The following is a 17,095-nucleotide window of genomic DNA, read 5'->3' as shown; positions in this document are numbered from 1 at the left end:
TACGAGGTCCCTGCCTGCGGCTTATTTATGCTAACTCGATTCCAGCCTCTTGGCCTGGTGCCACCACGTCAGCTCTCCGGTGGACGCAGCAACCTGCATTTGCGTCCATGTAGTGGCGGTAGTGATAGCGACGGTGGCACTGTTGGATCTATGCGAGCGGCCAACGCAATCGTCGAGGTGGCTATTCCTCTTTTTCTAAAGAAGGGAGTAATTGTCCATGGCCTGCGCGAACCTTCCTTACGTAAGCAGCGGTTTAGCCTTACCATCTATAAGCAGATCAGGTCGTCTCTAGACCTACGGTCGATCCTAGAAGAAGAGATAAAAGCAGGATAAAGGCAGTGACTTACGGGAATTCGAAAGTAAGGGACAGCGATAAATGAGGGTGGATTTTTTGGCGTACTGTTGCTTTTTTCGCATGAATGTTAATGTTATGAGACGGACGAATGACCGGGTAGTTGCTTCGTGAGAAACGTAGCCAGGAATGCGAGGGATCAGCTGGATATAGCTGCGAAGGCAGCAGCTGTAGGTTTCCCCGTCGGCCCTCAGATCTGTTTCACTATCTTAAGCATTGCGTACACTGTTTTATTAGATTCATTCTTCTTGACTTGGCGTTTCCATTTTCGTAGAACGGAAACTTGCTTCTGAGCTAAGCGGTCATCTTCTTCATGATACCTTTGCAGGGACAACCGTGATTATGCTACAACCGTTGCAACCCAGCTATGTGATGACTCCTTCGGCCCTGACTTTCCAAGCACTCGTAGCAAGTGTGCGCAGGCATCTTGGACAAAAGTTAAAGCATATGATGAGCAAGATTGGTGATTCTCTGCTCTCGGATTCCTTTTATAAACTACTCTGCACGTACAATACTTGTGCCCCCAATATCCAGTGAAATAACTTAGGTGGCCAGCCGAGACCCGCAAGCCGGCCGGCGAACAAACACTCTGCTGTTGACGACACACAGTACGTGAATATCCTGCAAAAAGGATCACCATTGTGGTGGACGTTATTTGCGGGGTAAATCCCGAACAAGCTACATGACGCTAGCCAGTGCGTTAAATACAGTGGGGAAATGATGAAGTCGACACCATGAGTTATAATCGAAATTATGAGTGAGATTGTCTTTTGATAACAAAATTGTATGGCGGTTTACACTTCAAAGGTGATTTAATGGAGAAAAAAGGTGAGCAAGAAAGTAAAGAGGGCGCTGCTAGCAAGCATTGTTTACTGTCTTGTTACGATGCTACGAAATGAATTCATTGTGTAAGCTGCGCACGCCCTATTTCTCGACGGCTCTACGAATATTTCAAGAGTATGGCGCCATGAATCATAAAGCTCGACGCTTTCAAGAAGCAAAAAATCTGTCGACGATGTTCCCGCATCGGGTTCTTCGTGTCAGCTGACTCGCTCCACCGTTCCCTGCAGGAGGTACAGGAATGGATCTCCTTCAATTATGCAGGAGGGCCACGAATTGTCAGAGCTTAAAACACACTCGAGGATAATCAACATAGGTAAAGAAAACCGGCTACTCACCGACTTACCTGTCATTCATGCAACACTATCGGTTCTTCTGCCCGAAGCTAAGCGTCAAAGCAAAGAGGGATAGTAGGAAACAAATCGGCGGAGAACTTTTCTTTGTTCTTCTACTACTCATGGAAGTGCTGACTATAGCTCTTGTCTCTCGTACAAAGGCGAAGGTTGAGCGTCGGCGCAACAAGCTCGTATGTTTTGAGTTGTCAGAATATGCTTTTGCGGACAATGCATTAATCTGTCGGCACATGAAGGTTGTGAGACCTTCTTAGATGCAAAGCGAACCTCACAACGCAGCAGCAGTTATATATGCCGTTCGTTGATAAATCTAACGGTCATTGTTTGAACTTACAGCTTTCCCAACTTGAGTGTATCTAATTTTAAGCCATTTAGCATGACCCGCACAGCTGTGCAGAGTACGTTTCATAACACATGGCATCATGGGTGTTCTTTCCCCTTGAACATAATTCGAACCCCCGTTGTTAAACTGGCACAAAACAGAATGTGTGCGACGGCAGATCGCTTCAAAGGCCGTAATATAGCGGAGAGTTGTGGGGAGTGGAGTATTGAAGTGATGAACGCATTTCGTCTCTTTTGAATCGAGCGAGGACAATGATGCGCCTCTCGTTGACCACGGCAAAGAAGAAAACAGCTGGCCATCACATGAATATGTTCCTACTTCTGAACTCTCGTATGATAGCATAAATAAGAGGTACATAGCATAACACTGAAAGGCCAAAATCACTGGCAGTAGTAGAATGAGAAAGCATCCTATCGCTATATGCAAGTGGAGCAAGCCGTCTCCATGCAACCATGGTCGATGGAGTAAATTAAGGGTACGAAAAACCAGGAAAGTCCTCAAGAACGTATTTCACTATATAGTGCTGTGCAGTTCCTTTATGTACCTCTGCAACCGGAATATTCTCCTGAAAATAGGCAAAACATTACAATCGACACACTAATGAGGACAGGCCAGCACTGCTCACAGGCTCACTTGTAGTAAAATCATTAAATATTAAGGTTCTTCAACCTACGTTTAAATGTAGAGTCGATGTCTAGAAGTAACGACGAACCTTGCTAGGCATACGAAAGCAGCCACCTATAGCAGATGATAATGAATCTCCCGAACCAGATCAGACTTGACAACCAGCCAGGTTAATCACCTCCTCTTCCACGGACACTACCCATTCACTGTGACGCAGCGCAAAAACATTACGAGCTTGAAGGCCTGGCAACCAACTCTGAAGTCATATAGACACATGGTAAGATGGCGGGACGGTCGAGACAAGGGTAGTCTTTCGTGTGCTTCTTCCCAGCGAGCATGTCAGGACAATTCAGATGAAGTTGGAAGGAGCGTTCATTAGAAAATTTTTCCGTTTGTGTTTCCTGATAAGACTATGCTGAAAACTTTGGTTAAGTACGCTCGGAGCAAAAAACGACGCATATATGTGCAAGACGAAAATAGTTTACTTTCACCTAGATCCATAACATACATCATATTGCAATTGGATTTTACCAACACACTAACTTTTAAAGGCAGCAGATGTGCTATGTCACAGTATTTTAATGAACTTAAATTGGGTACACGCCTGCTAGGCTATTTATACATGCGGCAGGTAGACCCATACTGAGGCTTCCTTTAAGGCATAAGAACAACACACGTGTAAGGGCCAATCGGTCGGCCGACTGCATTATGGACTCTCTACCAGATTTCTATGTTAAAGGGCTAACACGCTTATTTATGCCCTCGGAAACATCAAGCTATCGCTTTTATGTTTTGCGAGTTTCTATTCTGTGCGGAACGGTCAGCTGTTTATATGAACGATTCGACAAACGGAGTGACTGTAGAAAACAGAAGTTTCGATTCAGACGACCTCAAAAGGGATGATGGTACAGTTAATAATGAGGTAGGTGGCATCTAGTTTTACGCGTTCGTAATTAGGCCTGAACGTTCGAGAGCCACCAACTGTGCAATAACGTAAACTTCCTGGCTTTGACCGCTAAACGTCAATGAAAAGATGAGTCGTGCTTTACCGCCTGGTAGTCAAGGTATAACGAAAGATGATCCTTCATTCCCGCTTCACTAACCTGTGTGCTGAAAGCCATCTCCTTAAATTTTTATCAGATCGAGTTCACAGAAGACTAGAATTTTTCTTAGTTATACTTCATTTGAAGCGCATAGATAAATTATTTATTAATCATTTTTTATTATCATGTTTATTAATTGGTAATGGTGACCTCATCGAGGTGTTGCTGCTCTTATGCCTGCTCGATGTCGCTGGCATCGTCGTGATGCAGCTTCGCGCCGTTGCTGGCTTAACCACCGGTCGAACTTGGATAGGCCGGCTGACTCGTTACTGCCCTGGGTCAGACATCAGGGAACAGCCTCAATCCTTCATGAACTGTGTCATCTTAAAGCAAACAACACACGCGTACATTTACTGGCCTTTCGAGTTCTGCCTGTACAGCCTTTTTACGAATGTGACAGGCGCGTCGAAACTGCGATAGTAGTGGCATGATAGTTTTTGGCTGACCGGATGTTTCTGAACGCCCGGCTACTCTGATCAGATTCGACAGAACGAGTCCAGCTAATTTCCAATAATTGCGATCGTTAATCAATTTTGTCACCTTGAATGCGGTAATGTGCGTTGTTTGATAGATTCCTTGAAAAGCGCGCCTTTTTTTTCAAATTTCAAAAAGTCTGTGGCTCGAAGAGTAGCTTCGGGAAAATTTGTAACGACGGACCGAACCAAAATGAAATAGGAACGACAGACATTCAGGGAAGATTCAGTAATGAAGATTATCCTGTGGTACAATATCGTATTATAAAATATTCAATATAGTATTTAAAGATATATATAGTATTATAAAGTGCACTGTTGAATCACATATCTGGACGGTACCGTTCTTCGATATGACACATTATATTAGTGATTAATAAATTGGGGCTATTGCCAGTCATGAGGCTCGCTCGTAGAGACCATAGTCGACATTTTCTGCTGGATAGATATATCATCGCAGCGGGTTTTCGTTGTTGTCTAAGTTAAACCTTCGTCGATGGCCCGTTTTTGACCCGTATACCACGGGCGTCCATTCTTCTTGCTTAAGGCGTGTTAAGGCATAATTGTAATCGCGATATGTTTGAGCATATACTACCTATGAAACTGGGAAACTATACCAATCGTAGTTCTATATATCAATTTGTGTTAATATGAGAACGTAGGTGAGCGGCAGCCACATACGCATAATATTATTTGTGATTAATGCTTGTTACATTGCGTATGTATGTTTAACTTAGCCAATTTTCTAACTCCTGAGTTTCGCCAAGGAACAGCGTTTTTGTTAAAACTCCTATGCGAAGTTTCATTCTGTAACATACATGTGATTCGGTGACTGGCATTTCTGTCTGTGCTCGACTCAGTGTGCGATCTAATAGGTTCCTGTTGCTAGCATTTGCCCTACCTGGACCTCATCAATTAGATAAAAACATCAGTTTCAAACAAGGGATGAATGTCCTTAAATAATTTCAACTATCTAACAAGTAGCATACGAAAACATACAGCAAAACGTAATAGAAATCTCTAGACTGATTTGTTTTTCGTCGTGCCTAATTTTCCGATGAGTCAAAACGATTGGTAATAGAAAGCTTACCTACAAACATAGAGTTCTGCAGGTTATAAAAAATGGCAAGGCCCAGTGCATAACAGGTCTGAAATACACTTGGAAGTAATTAACAACTTTTTTTTAATTAATCACCGATCTCGGCGCTGCTTTACCAAAATAGGGTGACAAATTCGTAAACTTAGGCTGTACAGGACTGCTAAGGTACAAACACGCAGCTTAAGTTAAAGAACCACTCCAAATTAGGCGTCCGATGCTACGTGCTCCCTAGTTTTGTATCACGCATTAGTGGGCCTAAGTAGCAGTCGTTTTATCATGGAGATTCACTGAACGCTCTACTGATCCCTCGCTTTCGGCATCTCTGAAGTTCAATATAAATGGAAAACTTGTTCGATATGTTCCTGCTTTTTCTACCTGTCCCGGACGTGAGCGTTAGTCCGCGATATTGTTTCAATGCCCATTCTATGTTACCGCAAGAACGATGGCTGCTGTTACCATTGCACTAGTTGTGGTGATAATAGGTAGCGTTGGGCCTCTATGTCGTATGAGTGGGTTGAAAGTGCCTTTTGTTGTTATGGTGGGTCGCTCGCCGATCGTGTGCCTTGCGTGGTCGTCAACTCGACTGGCTTCTGCGGTTCTGTGTTTTGCCCTTCGCGAATCGACACCCAACTTTCCCGAGTAGAAGAGCAACGCGTTGTTACCTGCAAAGAGGACGAGAAAACGATATCACAAATCCGCAGAACGTACCTTCTGCTTCTACGTTGCACCTGCTTCCGCGACTGACGTTATGGCGCCTGTTACTATTGATGTTGCTGTTACCGCTCGCAGCGGTGGCGCAGTGTCCAAGCACCAAAGAATCGGTTTGCTATTCAGGTTGTCGTCAACGTCAATGGTGAGTGCAAAGCCCTAGAGAGTTGGTCTGCGTCAAGCGAAGTCTGTTTACAGCCTTCGACCAAACCGACAACGTCATAGCAGGTGGCCGATTTTTGAAGGTTGCAAATTGCTTCTCACTTACTGCGCTTTAAATCGCCGAAGCATTCCGTAGTAAATTCAGCGGCAGTAGCATCAGCAGAGGCTGTTCCAGGACTGGCGCTTCAGTCGCAGATTCCTGCTCTACCCCCATTCATCACTTACTCATCACCTATTCGACTGGTCGCCAACCCCTGCCCAAAAACCTTTGCAAACCTGTGAACGGTGGCAGGAGCGGCGAGTGCGTTTTGACGTTTCTCTATGCTACGACTGAGGTCTTGGCTGGGGTACAGTTGCCGACGACGCGAGGTTGATGATAATGCTGATGTTGGAGATGGTGGGTCTGAGAGAGAAGAAAAACGATTCGGTAGCAGAAGCTACAACAGCAGTTCTTCAATTTCTTTGATTTTACGCTTCGGTGGAGGGTATTTGTTTTGGCTCCCGATGAAGCCATACCGAACGTTCATCTCCTTCGATGTGAAATACAGTATATGCCCTAACCCGCCAATGGAGCCCGGCCTCTCGAGACACACTTCACCAAACAACGCTCTAATGGATACGACGTGCTTCCTGTTTCTTGATCTATAATAGTTGTTTCGATGAGGAGAGGGTCACCAGCTTGCCTTCGATCATTTTTCGATCAAGAATCTTTTACTCAACTCGGTGTTGGGTCTTTGTTTTCTGGTGAATCCCTCTATAATAGTACTAGTAATGACTCGTGAGAAGCTGTTGCCTGTTGGGCTGCTAACATCTTTGCTAACGCAATAAGCGATGGACGGAGCTTTAATATACAGCGGTTTGCCGGTACAATTTCATCTACGCTATAATCTTTACATGCAGTTTTCTTACAATATAAGATGCTAGCTATGTCGCTTCGCAGTCCCGCATACAAAATTAGGCAACGATCCTAAGCAGTAGTTGTCAATATTGAGGCAACATTATATGGGAACTGTAAAATTCTTCGTGATTTTATTTCAGTGCTTGGGTTCCCGTTACCATTGATGCGGGACTCTTCGTCTTTCGGGTAATAAATTTATGCGAAACTGTTTACGTACGACATAAAGCCCCTGATGATGTCTTGATCATGTATATTCCGTAGAAGGTATCTATCGAACACGCCATGCCTGGCCCCTTCAGTCGGAAATTGGGTTATCCAATGCACCATGCCGTGTGTATCCATGTTTAACAATCAGACGCGGCAACCTATAATAGGTTATGCTGACTGCGTGAAACAGTCACGTTGGCGTTAAAGTGACGATCTTTATGGCCAGGGATAAATCCAAAATACTATTAACCGACTTTTTTTTAATCGGCATGGGGGAAGGAAGCAGTTAGTGTGGTTGTTTTTTCGAAGTACTGTGGTACTAATTGTCTAGTGAACCGTGCTGGATCTGAGCGAGCTGCTGCTGCTAAGATCATCAGGCAATGAATCGACTAAATGCGAGTGCGTATATTCGTACTGGCAAACAACTAGAGGCGACGAGGGATACAGAGGAATGTGCTATAGCCACGTACTTCTGATTCTGTTCAACATGAGCAGGCCGCAAAGACAGCCAGTACATGGCAGTAATAGGCGCAATCCTTGTTCGTGTACCTACAAAAAGCTAATGCTGGAAACGTCGACGGTCCACAGGCACACACAGACATGGACTCACACGTCGACGTATAAAAGCAATTGTACAGGCACACCTGTGGATCGACTCAAAAGGAGTAGTCTCGCCAGTCTCTCTGGGTCTTGTATTCTTTGTTGAAGACACGGGAATTACGCATTGTATTCTTGTGCGCCCATCTACGCGTACATATATCTATAGCAGTGCTCAGGCATTCTATGTTGTAAGAGCGAATCTCTGCAATAGCAGGCAGCTTCTGTGGCTAGACAAATCGCGGGCTGGGTTATAAACACTGGGAATACGACAGAGCAAAAAAGCCAGCCGGCCAAGATGGCTCACTGGTTGGCAAGAAAGCAAGCAACCCAGGGTGCAAAGAAAAACGAAGCGCAACAGCTGATGAAAGGAACAACAGGACGACAGGAAATAGGAACCGAACTTAGTATGAGTGGAAGAGGACAACTGGTGAACTGCAGAGGCTGCTACTGCTGCCGCTGGCTTGCAGCTTGCCCGCTGCTGTCTGTTCTAAGAAGACGCCGTGGCGTGTTAGGGTAGTGAAGGCGGGTGGAAGCAAAAAGAACTGGCCTCTGCATCAGGCGATGCTTATGGAAGTAATAGCCATTGCTGCTGTTCTCGCCACGGTCCTTGCAGCCGGCGGTGACCACGCACTTCTGTTAGCATATGAGAAGGTTGACGCGGTGGCGCGCGCTCGGCTGCCTTCCCCTATAGGCTCGAGGGAATGATGCTAAGAACCGTATTGCATCGTGTTCCAGTAACAACAACACCAGTAACGCCGGGGGGTGTAGCAGGTAGACGGGCAAGAAAACGGAAAGAAATGCAGGTGGTCGAAACACTTGGTGGCGAAGGAAATAGTCGTTGTGGTAGTAGTCGATGCTTCTCCTACTCAAGTGGCTGCTGTCAGAAGAACCGACGCAGATAAAATGGACGAAGGATAATTTATAAAGTTCACCTCAAAGCACGGAAGGGAGAATAGCTATTTTCTGGAAACGGCATGCGTACAGCATACCGCGCTCTCCCCCAAGTTAGTTGCGACGGCGGCAATATGTACATAGGTACGCTTTGATGAGAAGGTGTGTGTGTGGGCTCAGATCGAATACACCGCGGTGCCTTTCTATTAGCTGTGCGCCAAGCGATGGAAAGGAATAGCGCCACATCAATGTCGAGCGAATTTAGTGTATATTTTCTGTTAATGGGGAAGAAGGGGCGCATTTAAAAGTGTATTAGAGTGGGGGGGAAAGTCAGAACTGTGTCCGTGGCGACGCGCCATTATTTAACTAGATAATTGTATTTTCTTTTAATAATAAAAAGGCACTTACTTGTAACAGCACCTTTTAAACTCAGTTGAATAATTTTCGATATATCGTCACTGTTCCGGCCTGTACGTATACCTTCAAAGATTGACGTTACATAAACATTATAGTTACCATACTCGTGGTAGCTACCTATATAAGTAAGGCGAGAATATTTTCGAGTGCTACGTTTGATACCATTGCTGCTGGCTTTCAGGACGAAACGAAAAGCGTACATCCAATTTCGAAATTAAGCCATTTATTTTAAGTGTCTTTAAGCTTACTAACCGAAGACGTTGCTGCAGTATCACCATGGAAATACATATAGTTACTTAAAGCCTCTGCATAGTTACTCGCCTCGATATTTCGATCATTATATCTTTAAAATGTTGCGTTTCTCGGGTATTGGCTGTTAGAAGGAGCTATTAATATATGTATATATAGGAAAGGATATGTAAGAAAAGAACGTTTTTGAATTTTACCTGGCACACTTCAAGGTATTGAATATTGACTTAGCTCGATGCGGTTGGAAGGCCAAGTTTTCACTCAGGATGAGACTCAGGATGGTTGACTCAAGCTGGCTAACGACGAAGTATATTAGGAAGATAAACTAGCAGTGGTTCGAAGTTATTATTTAAATATGAGCGATTCATCCTCAAAGGTAGTCTACACTTGGCCAGGAAGCCACCTCTTCTAAATGGCAGTCAGTGGTTTCGTATTCTGCAATATTCAAAATCATTTTTATACATATATAGCGCATTAAAAAATCTAAGAGGACGAGAATAGTATGCTTTAATGTATACAGATAATGATAAAATTATTTTAACAACAGAGTAGAAGGGCAGTTATCAGTTTAATGCCTTTATATGCTTGCTTTGACTTGGGCTCCTCTTGTGTGTTTCCAGGCAAAGCAAATACACCCGAAGAGCTTTGGAAAAGGTGAGTGAGTGAGTGAGTGAGTGATGATTTGACCTGGACTAACAGATCTTCACCTACATTGTAATCTTCTATTCAGTGAAAGAGCTAGTATTAAAGCGCTTCTAAAGGTTCTTAAGGTCTACCTTGCATGCACAAAGGCTGGTTGACTTAATGGTCTCTACTGTTTTTTTCAATAGCATATTTAGCTTTTTATCGGCTGGCTCACAGCTTTGAATTCTATTTTTTCTATTTTCACATTTTAATTGAAACCATAGTAAGTTCTGTAGAGGAAATACTACAAGAATTTTTCTAATTACCATTATTGCGAAGTAGATTCGCTGCTTGATCGATTGGAAGATGCGGTAGATCTGTAGAATGACGGGATCATTTGCGTAATGGGACTTTTTTCGTTCCGTGGCTAAGTGCCCATAATCACTACAGCCACAGGGTGTCGCAAATTTGCTACCCCTTCTTAGGAGCATCGCATTCGAATTCATAAATAGCAACATTGACCTACATATCCCTTGATTGAGGGTACGATGAACGGACTGGTTTTTGCTTTTCTGAGGGGAGTCGTTATCACCATATTATACGTATGTACAGATATTAGCTTCCTCCTTTCTGTATTTCTATTGGGGTTCCTCCGTATCAATTGCGCCTATCCACGGCTTCGGCACTATTACTGAAGGTGGTCGCAAAGCCGCACGTCGCGTAGCTGATGATAGGCCATTTCATTTTGTTGTTGTCGCTTCTCCCATAGTGAAGGAATGGTTGCCTTCTACAAACGGGAGCACGAAATCCTACGCCTGTGATGTTGACAATCCACTCCTCAAAGCTTGGCCTTCTTCTTGCTGCCTATTGATATGTTCTTTATCGTTACGGAAGAATGAGAACGTTACGGGGGATAACTTCCTAGATATAATAATATTAGAAGTGGTCCGTTCATTTTCTTACTATTTTGTCTTCTCTTTCTTTAAGTTTTACTACGCGCTCGAGCGTGTATATGTGTATTCGCCCCAGGTAAACGTGTGTGCATGTGCTTCCGAGCTTAAACCTATCTGAACTTGCTTATTGACTCTAGTTATTCCGCCTCATGATGTCACTGAAGTACGTAATAATGCAACTTCGTTCGGTAAAACAAAGCGGGGATGGGTGAAAGGGCACATACAGTTGAGTCGTTCAAACAGAACCGCCCAGTAATGAAGGAACGCGAATGTTCAGCTCCCGAGAGTGGCAGTAACAGAGGCGGCGGGAAGACAGCCCCTTTCGCTTAAGTCACCACCATCATCATCATCATTACGATGCCGATTAAAAAATTTCATTGCTGCTACCTCGAACGAGCGAGAGAAGCGAAGCAAAATAACTATGTCTTCGCGCACTGCCATGGAGCAGCTTCTGCTTAAAATCGCGCTACTTAGCGGTGGTGAGAACAGAAGCAAAGGCTGCGACGACGGAGCAGACAGATCGGGTGACAACACCGAAGTTAGTGTAATCCATCTGCCCCTCAACTTACCTCACCCAAAGTTATGTCATCCGGGCGGTGCTCCCTGCAGCAACCGTTTGGATTCCGCCTTTTGTCTTTTTCCATTTCTCTTAGAGTTGATCCTGCGATTTGTTGTGGTGCTAGCCCTCTTGCCATGTGCTGCTGCCGCAATATTGACGTAAATCGTCTGCCGTTTATATCTCCATTTCCGCGTACGCTTTATCATCGCCTTCCTTCCTTTCCTTTTTCGCGCGGTGCTCCCTTTCTCACCCCATGCTTGTCCTCTCTATTCCGGCGTCTCTCTGATCCGTTGCACCCCGCTGCTTGTATAGCTTTCACTTTCCGTCTCTCTCAGTTTCCCAGCACCCTTTTCCATCACTCTCACGTCCTCTCGCTGTAGTTCGTAAATGTTATTTTTGTTTTGCTACATTCCTTTCGATGTCGGTCGAGCGAAGGCGGCGGCAGCAAACGGACGGCCGGCGGCAGACTCCGGTTCAGCCGGCAGCTGCCGCACTAGTAGCAGCACTGCACAAGCATTATCTAATAATACGACTAGTAGTGGATTTTTATGTGGGAACATTTTCTTGTGCCTTATCTTCGAAGCCTTCACGTAAGCGGCAGAGGCTGTCCTGACTTCCATTGAACTAATACTATGGCTCGCCATTCGCCGTTCAATATCAACCCGGACCTTCTATTGGGGCATCCCTTTGAACTATGTATGGGTGGTGCTATGTGCGTTAACGCATGCCCAATAGCTGCGTACTTTTCCTACCCTGTACAAGTATTGCTCAAGATAAACATTCCAACCCTATCAAAGCACTAGTGGATCACGCATGTCATCAGCAGAAGTTTTTGTTCGATAATCAAATAAGACTAACGCACTCTAGTTTTGACAACTGTACAATATTTATTACTCAACGGGATGTTAAACCACAGTAGAGGCACATGGGTGTCGATTTATATGTGCATTAAGCTTCAAGAATGCTATAGGTAGAGATTTTTAGGAAAAAATATATATTGCGTCGACGAAGGAAGCCGGGAAGGCTATCCTTTGTCGATATATTCAACGGAATGGCCAAGCACATTTTTGAACTTTCGCGGTTTTGTAGCGGCGTGTTATTCAGCCAAGTAGCTGACACCTGTGACCGACATTAGTTGGTTCTTGTACATTTCTTGCGATACAGTATAACGACGTGTTGCAGGATCGGCCACTCTCTTACACCGCTCCTCATATCGCTTCGACACGCGTACATACGTTCAAAGATTAACGCATGGCAAACTACGGCTGGTCTTGGAAAAGGTCTAGCAATGGGATACCAGCGAACCCATATCGATAGGCTGTGTCTCCTTACCGTCGTCTGCCTTTGTACGTGATTTCAGTATTGATGTCACAGAGAACATCTCAATGGGGGCAATCGAAGACATCCAACCTAAAATCTGATCTTGGTAACTCCGTACGAGCTGGTTCTTAAATGGAGTAAGGGTATCGGAGTGATATGTTCTATTCTCTAATTATGAGCGAATGTACTTAATGAGCACTACTCTATTTCGCCCGGATGTATGACCAAGCTATTGTGGTCTAAGTTAAACACTTAAATTGAGAAGTTTTAGTTAATCACTAAACCTGTCTATGTGTAATCGTAAATATGTCATGCAAGTTCGTTAATGTAAAATTCATTTCCAGCGGGTCCATTAAAATGGACCTGAACATGTGCAATCAACTTGGGGAACAGAGGGTACGCATGAATTGAAACACTGAATTTAAAGAGATAGATCCTGCATTAAATGTCGTTTTTGACGATATGTTAGAAGTAAGTGTCGAGGTTAGAACCTATAATTTTCTGCTATTTGCCGACGGTGCTGTCATCCGTAGTTGTCCACTTGGGAAATGGTATCATTTCTGGTCGTTTCCGATACGGCAGTTGAGTGTAGTTCACGTGTCCTCTCTAACCAACCCTATTACCAGCCCTATACGTGACTCCACTGCATGAAACAGCCGACACATCAAGGTCACGCCATAAAGAACATATTGGCGGCATCGTTTCTGGAGAACACGTATGGGTAGCTTCGTTTTTTTTTTACTAATACTTGATCATTTTTATTATATTCTATTCTCTCGAATTTGCCATAAGGCCTTTTCCTTCAACTTCACCCTTATTGCCGGTATCTGTAGGCTCAGAATATGCTAATTTATTGGGTCTGAATTTAACCATACCAACGACATCTTCGACCTGGGAAGGCGCTTCATGGACTTCGAGGGGTCGTAGGGTCCGCTCGCTGGGAGAACTGCAGTCGCGCTTTTTTTTGTTGTCCGATAAAAAGCAGCTTGTTTTGTGTCACTTGTCCAAGCTGAAGTGCGTGTATTAGTTACTGCTGCATAGGGTAATACCATGCGTTATTTGGTGTTCGCAATACGGTCGGCCGCCGTTTACGTCACCCTCCAGCCCTCACAACCACTTTTGCTGTAGCGGGATTCTGCGCCAACGCCGCTGGTGCTCCCGCTGAAACACGAGTAGTTTACGCACGTCCCTCGCGTTGGAATAGCTGTGTGTGCGGGGCAGCCAGGCTCCTCCTTTACCCAGGTGAACCTGAAAGGCGCATCGGACGATTCCCGTTGGAGGTGGCTTGGTAGTTTTCGGTGTGGACGACGTCCTACCGCCGCCGTTACGATGACCAAAGTTTATGGAAGGCCAGGCAAGGTAATTAAGCTCCTAAAACACAAACAGAACCGAGAGGGTCTGTCGAGAGTAATCCACTCTCTTCCGACTGTTCCTAAAAGAAAACGTGCGAAAGTTAGAGGAACAAGTTATTTCTTTTCGGGTTTCCCGTACATCACTGTCCGTTTTATAATCAAGGTCTTGTTATTTATTATACAGCAGGCTTTGTCGCTGTGCACGAGCAGGTGTGCAATGGCAAATCGGTAAAACCGATACTGGATTACTAGGCCACTTCGTAGAGCTTCTCGAGCAAGTTGACAAGAACAAGTAAGCATTTGCGGACATGACTAGATAGGTGGGACCAGAGTAGGACTCTATTATAGTGAAATTGCACTGTGTACAGAAATTAACCCAAGTTGAGCCTAAACGGAGTTTCTTCTATGTGGTTGTCTTAAGCTTGTCTGAGCTTCTGATTGGATTTCTAGGGTGTATCTGATGCCTCTTCAAACGATTTGGCTTACTTTGCAGTATTGTATTGACACAGGCGGAAGTGGGGTATTATAGCCACACAGAACTGTGCCCCAATAGATTGTTTTCGCTCCCATATTGAGCAAGCCCGCTGCGCGCTTTTACTTATCTGCTATCTATGGAAGCACTTCTCATTTGCATCATATTAGGGTTACTGACTGACTGAACTGGTAAGTGTTAGCTTCTTACGATGAATACCTGTCAATAGCAGACACGGCCTAACCATAGAACGATAGTCTGCAGTCGGCTTCAGCACCCTTGCTTACACCTTATGTTTCCAACTTTTCGCTGGGGTGTCCGAGTTCGCTCCCGTATTAACGTTTTAAAGCTACCCAGTATGTCCGACTTGGCTGTGAACTCATGTGACCTTCATAGTAAAATCAACGGTACAAAACGTGGAGTCTTTTATTCTCTTTAATCGGTTTGCATTTTTTTAGCGAAACAAACAAAGGCTGTGGCAACTAGTTGAATTCAACATTTTTTTTTTTTTACATAAATTTTTACATAAAAATTCTCAATATAGTCGAATGTAATTGATCCGACCGATTTTTGATTCCAAGTGAACATCGTTGTAGTAACGTGAAAAATTTACCATTGATTCACTGAGATATTTTCTGTCCGGTGAGAGAAAAAGCCAATCACGTTAGCTATCTAGAAATAGAATGTTAGTTGGTACGAAGAGCAATCTAAACAATCATTACCGGAGCTAATTTAGCGTGGATTGCTCACAAAGGCTGTTCTGTGTGAAATGTTAGGTAGTAGGAAAGCAGAAACCGATAGAAGGTGTACAGTCTATAGAGTAAGGCCTGAACCGAAAAGAGCAAATCACGGGTGCTACCTGAGCTAAGCAATTATTACAGGGCACGTGGCAAGCTGAACTGACCAGCCATGTTAACCTGTATTCTATTGTTCTACTGACAAGTTATGCTAAAGTAGAAGAAATTGCTGACTGATGGCAGTATTTGGTTTCTTACAAGTCATTTCTCAGTCATTTAGCATCAAAGGCATTGCGTGGCTAGGTAAGATATACGCTTTCATCAAAGGAAACATCCTTCGTGTGTTTCGTGTACACTCGGGCTGCAGCCTTCCCAACCTGCAATGCCCCTACAATAATCTAGTGTGCAGGACTGAAGCGATTAGGCCCCTTACTAGGGCCAGCGTTATATACGTCTCTTTGTTTGTCATCGGCTAGTTGCAAATCCTTTGTATTCGATGTCCGCAACCATTTTTCATATTGGCGGACACCTTCTTGTAGTCGATCGGCGCCATCGAGGATCAGGCTGCTAACAAATAGCTCTACGACACACTTCGTCATCCGACGTACATGCCATATGTAAGGCGTTCTCTCGTAGCAGGAGAGATGTAGGAGGCATTAATAGGCTGTCTTCTAACAAACAACCATTTGCCTCGTTTACTCCTAGTCGTCATCATTATCATCATTGGTGCTGACTACACTCGGCTCTCCATAATCGGGCAAAGCTTTTTGCACACAATAAGTGCATACTCATGCTTATACGCATACATTTCCGAACGATGTCATGGCCAATGGCTGTGTACATCGCGGCATAAACTGTAACGTCACAGCGTTTCTTTGCACCATTGGGCGCACGAAAGCCTGGACCTATTGCATAACAAAAAGAACGTTACCAAATCAGACCACCCATCCTCTGAGGCGCCATCGATAAAAGGGTTTGAGTTGCTCTCTGTCGATAGAGCGAAAAGCCGACTTCCGTGAGAGGAATGCCCCATTAAAGATAGCGACGCTAGCTCTTAGACCGAACCGCCAGAAGTGGTGCGTTATACTGCTAGGATTAATGGGGTGAAGGGTGAGTGAGGCACTTCAAGCGTACACAAAGGCGTTGGTAGAAGGGGCTGGGCATCGCTGCTACTTCAGCGTCGACAATGTCATTCTTGAGAGATCCTCATCCGAGTTGCGCTTGTATAGCAAAGGATTCGAAATGAAAGATTTTTAATTCGTAGCTAAGTCTCCATCTATGTTTAAAATGCATTTCGGAGTGTATTCATTTACTACGCCTTCCTGTCTCAGTAAAGTGAACAGGGTTTGCAATGCAGTCGAGTGCGCCGTGAAAGCGTAGTTGACGACAGGCATGCAGGACCACAGACTCGAAAACACAGTCGTACTATGATTGCTGTACTGCCTGTCGTCTGGGCTCGACAAATGCCGGCATAGCGAATGACGGCAATTGAACGTCACTGTATGGCGTCACGGCCAGAGCAGGCACATAAAAGAAGCAGCATCAGCATCAGCAGTAGTAGTAGTAGCACTAGAAACGGATGCAACCGTAATAGCAGCGGCCCATGATTTATTACGGGACTTTTTACTAATTAATGCGGTCCAGACTAGCAGGTCCAATGGTGGGAAGCCATGATGATGAGTGAACTAAAGCGAAAAAGCTGAGCGGGCGTCGACACGTTGCGTCCCAGTTCTTCTTTGCCTCAGCCTCTCCCCATCAA

General features: G+C 44.6%; 1 protein-coding gene across 3 annotated transcripts in view; it reads left to right on the top strand.

Moving 5' to 3' along the window:
- The window catches only part of Ehbp1 (Eps15 homology domain containing protein-binding protein 1), an 85,131-nt gene that overhangs the window by 27,557 nt on the left and 40,479 nt on the right, over positions 1 to 17,095 (top strand). For all 3 annotated transcript variants that reach the window (XM_086968151.1, XM_086968149.1, XM_086968150.1), the window contains one exon: positions 9,940 to 9,973. In XM_086968151.1, coding sequence (XP_086824277.1) covers positions 9,940 to 9,973 — 34 coding nt within the window. The remainder of the gene's footprint in view (positions 1 to 9,939; positions 9,974 to 17,095) is intronic.

This window comes from Varroa jacobsoni, unplaced genomic scaffold (assembly GCF_002532875.2).
Source record: "Varroa jacobsoni isolate VJ856 unplaced genomic scaffold, vjacob_1.0 scaffold_404, whole genome shotgun sequence".
Lineage (NCBI taxonomy): Eukaryota > Metazoa > Arthropoda > Arachnida > Mesostigmata > Varroidae > Varroa > Varroa jacobsoni.
This window is presented reverse-complemented; position numbering and strand designations above follow the sequence as displayed.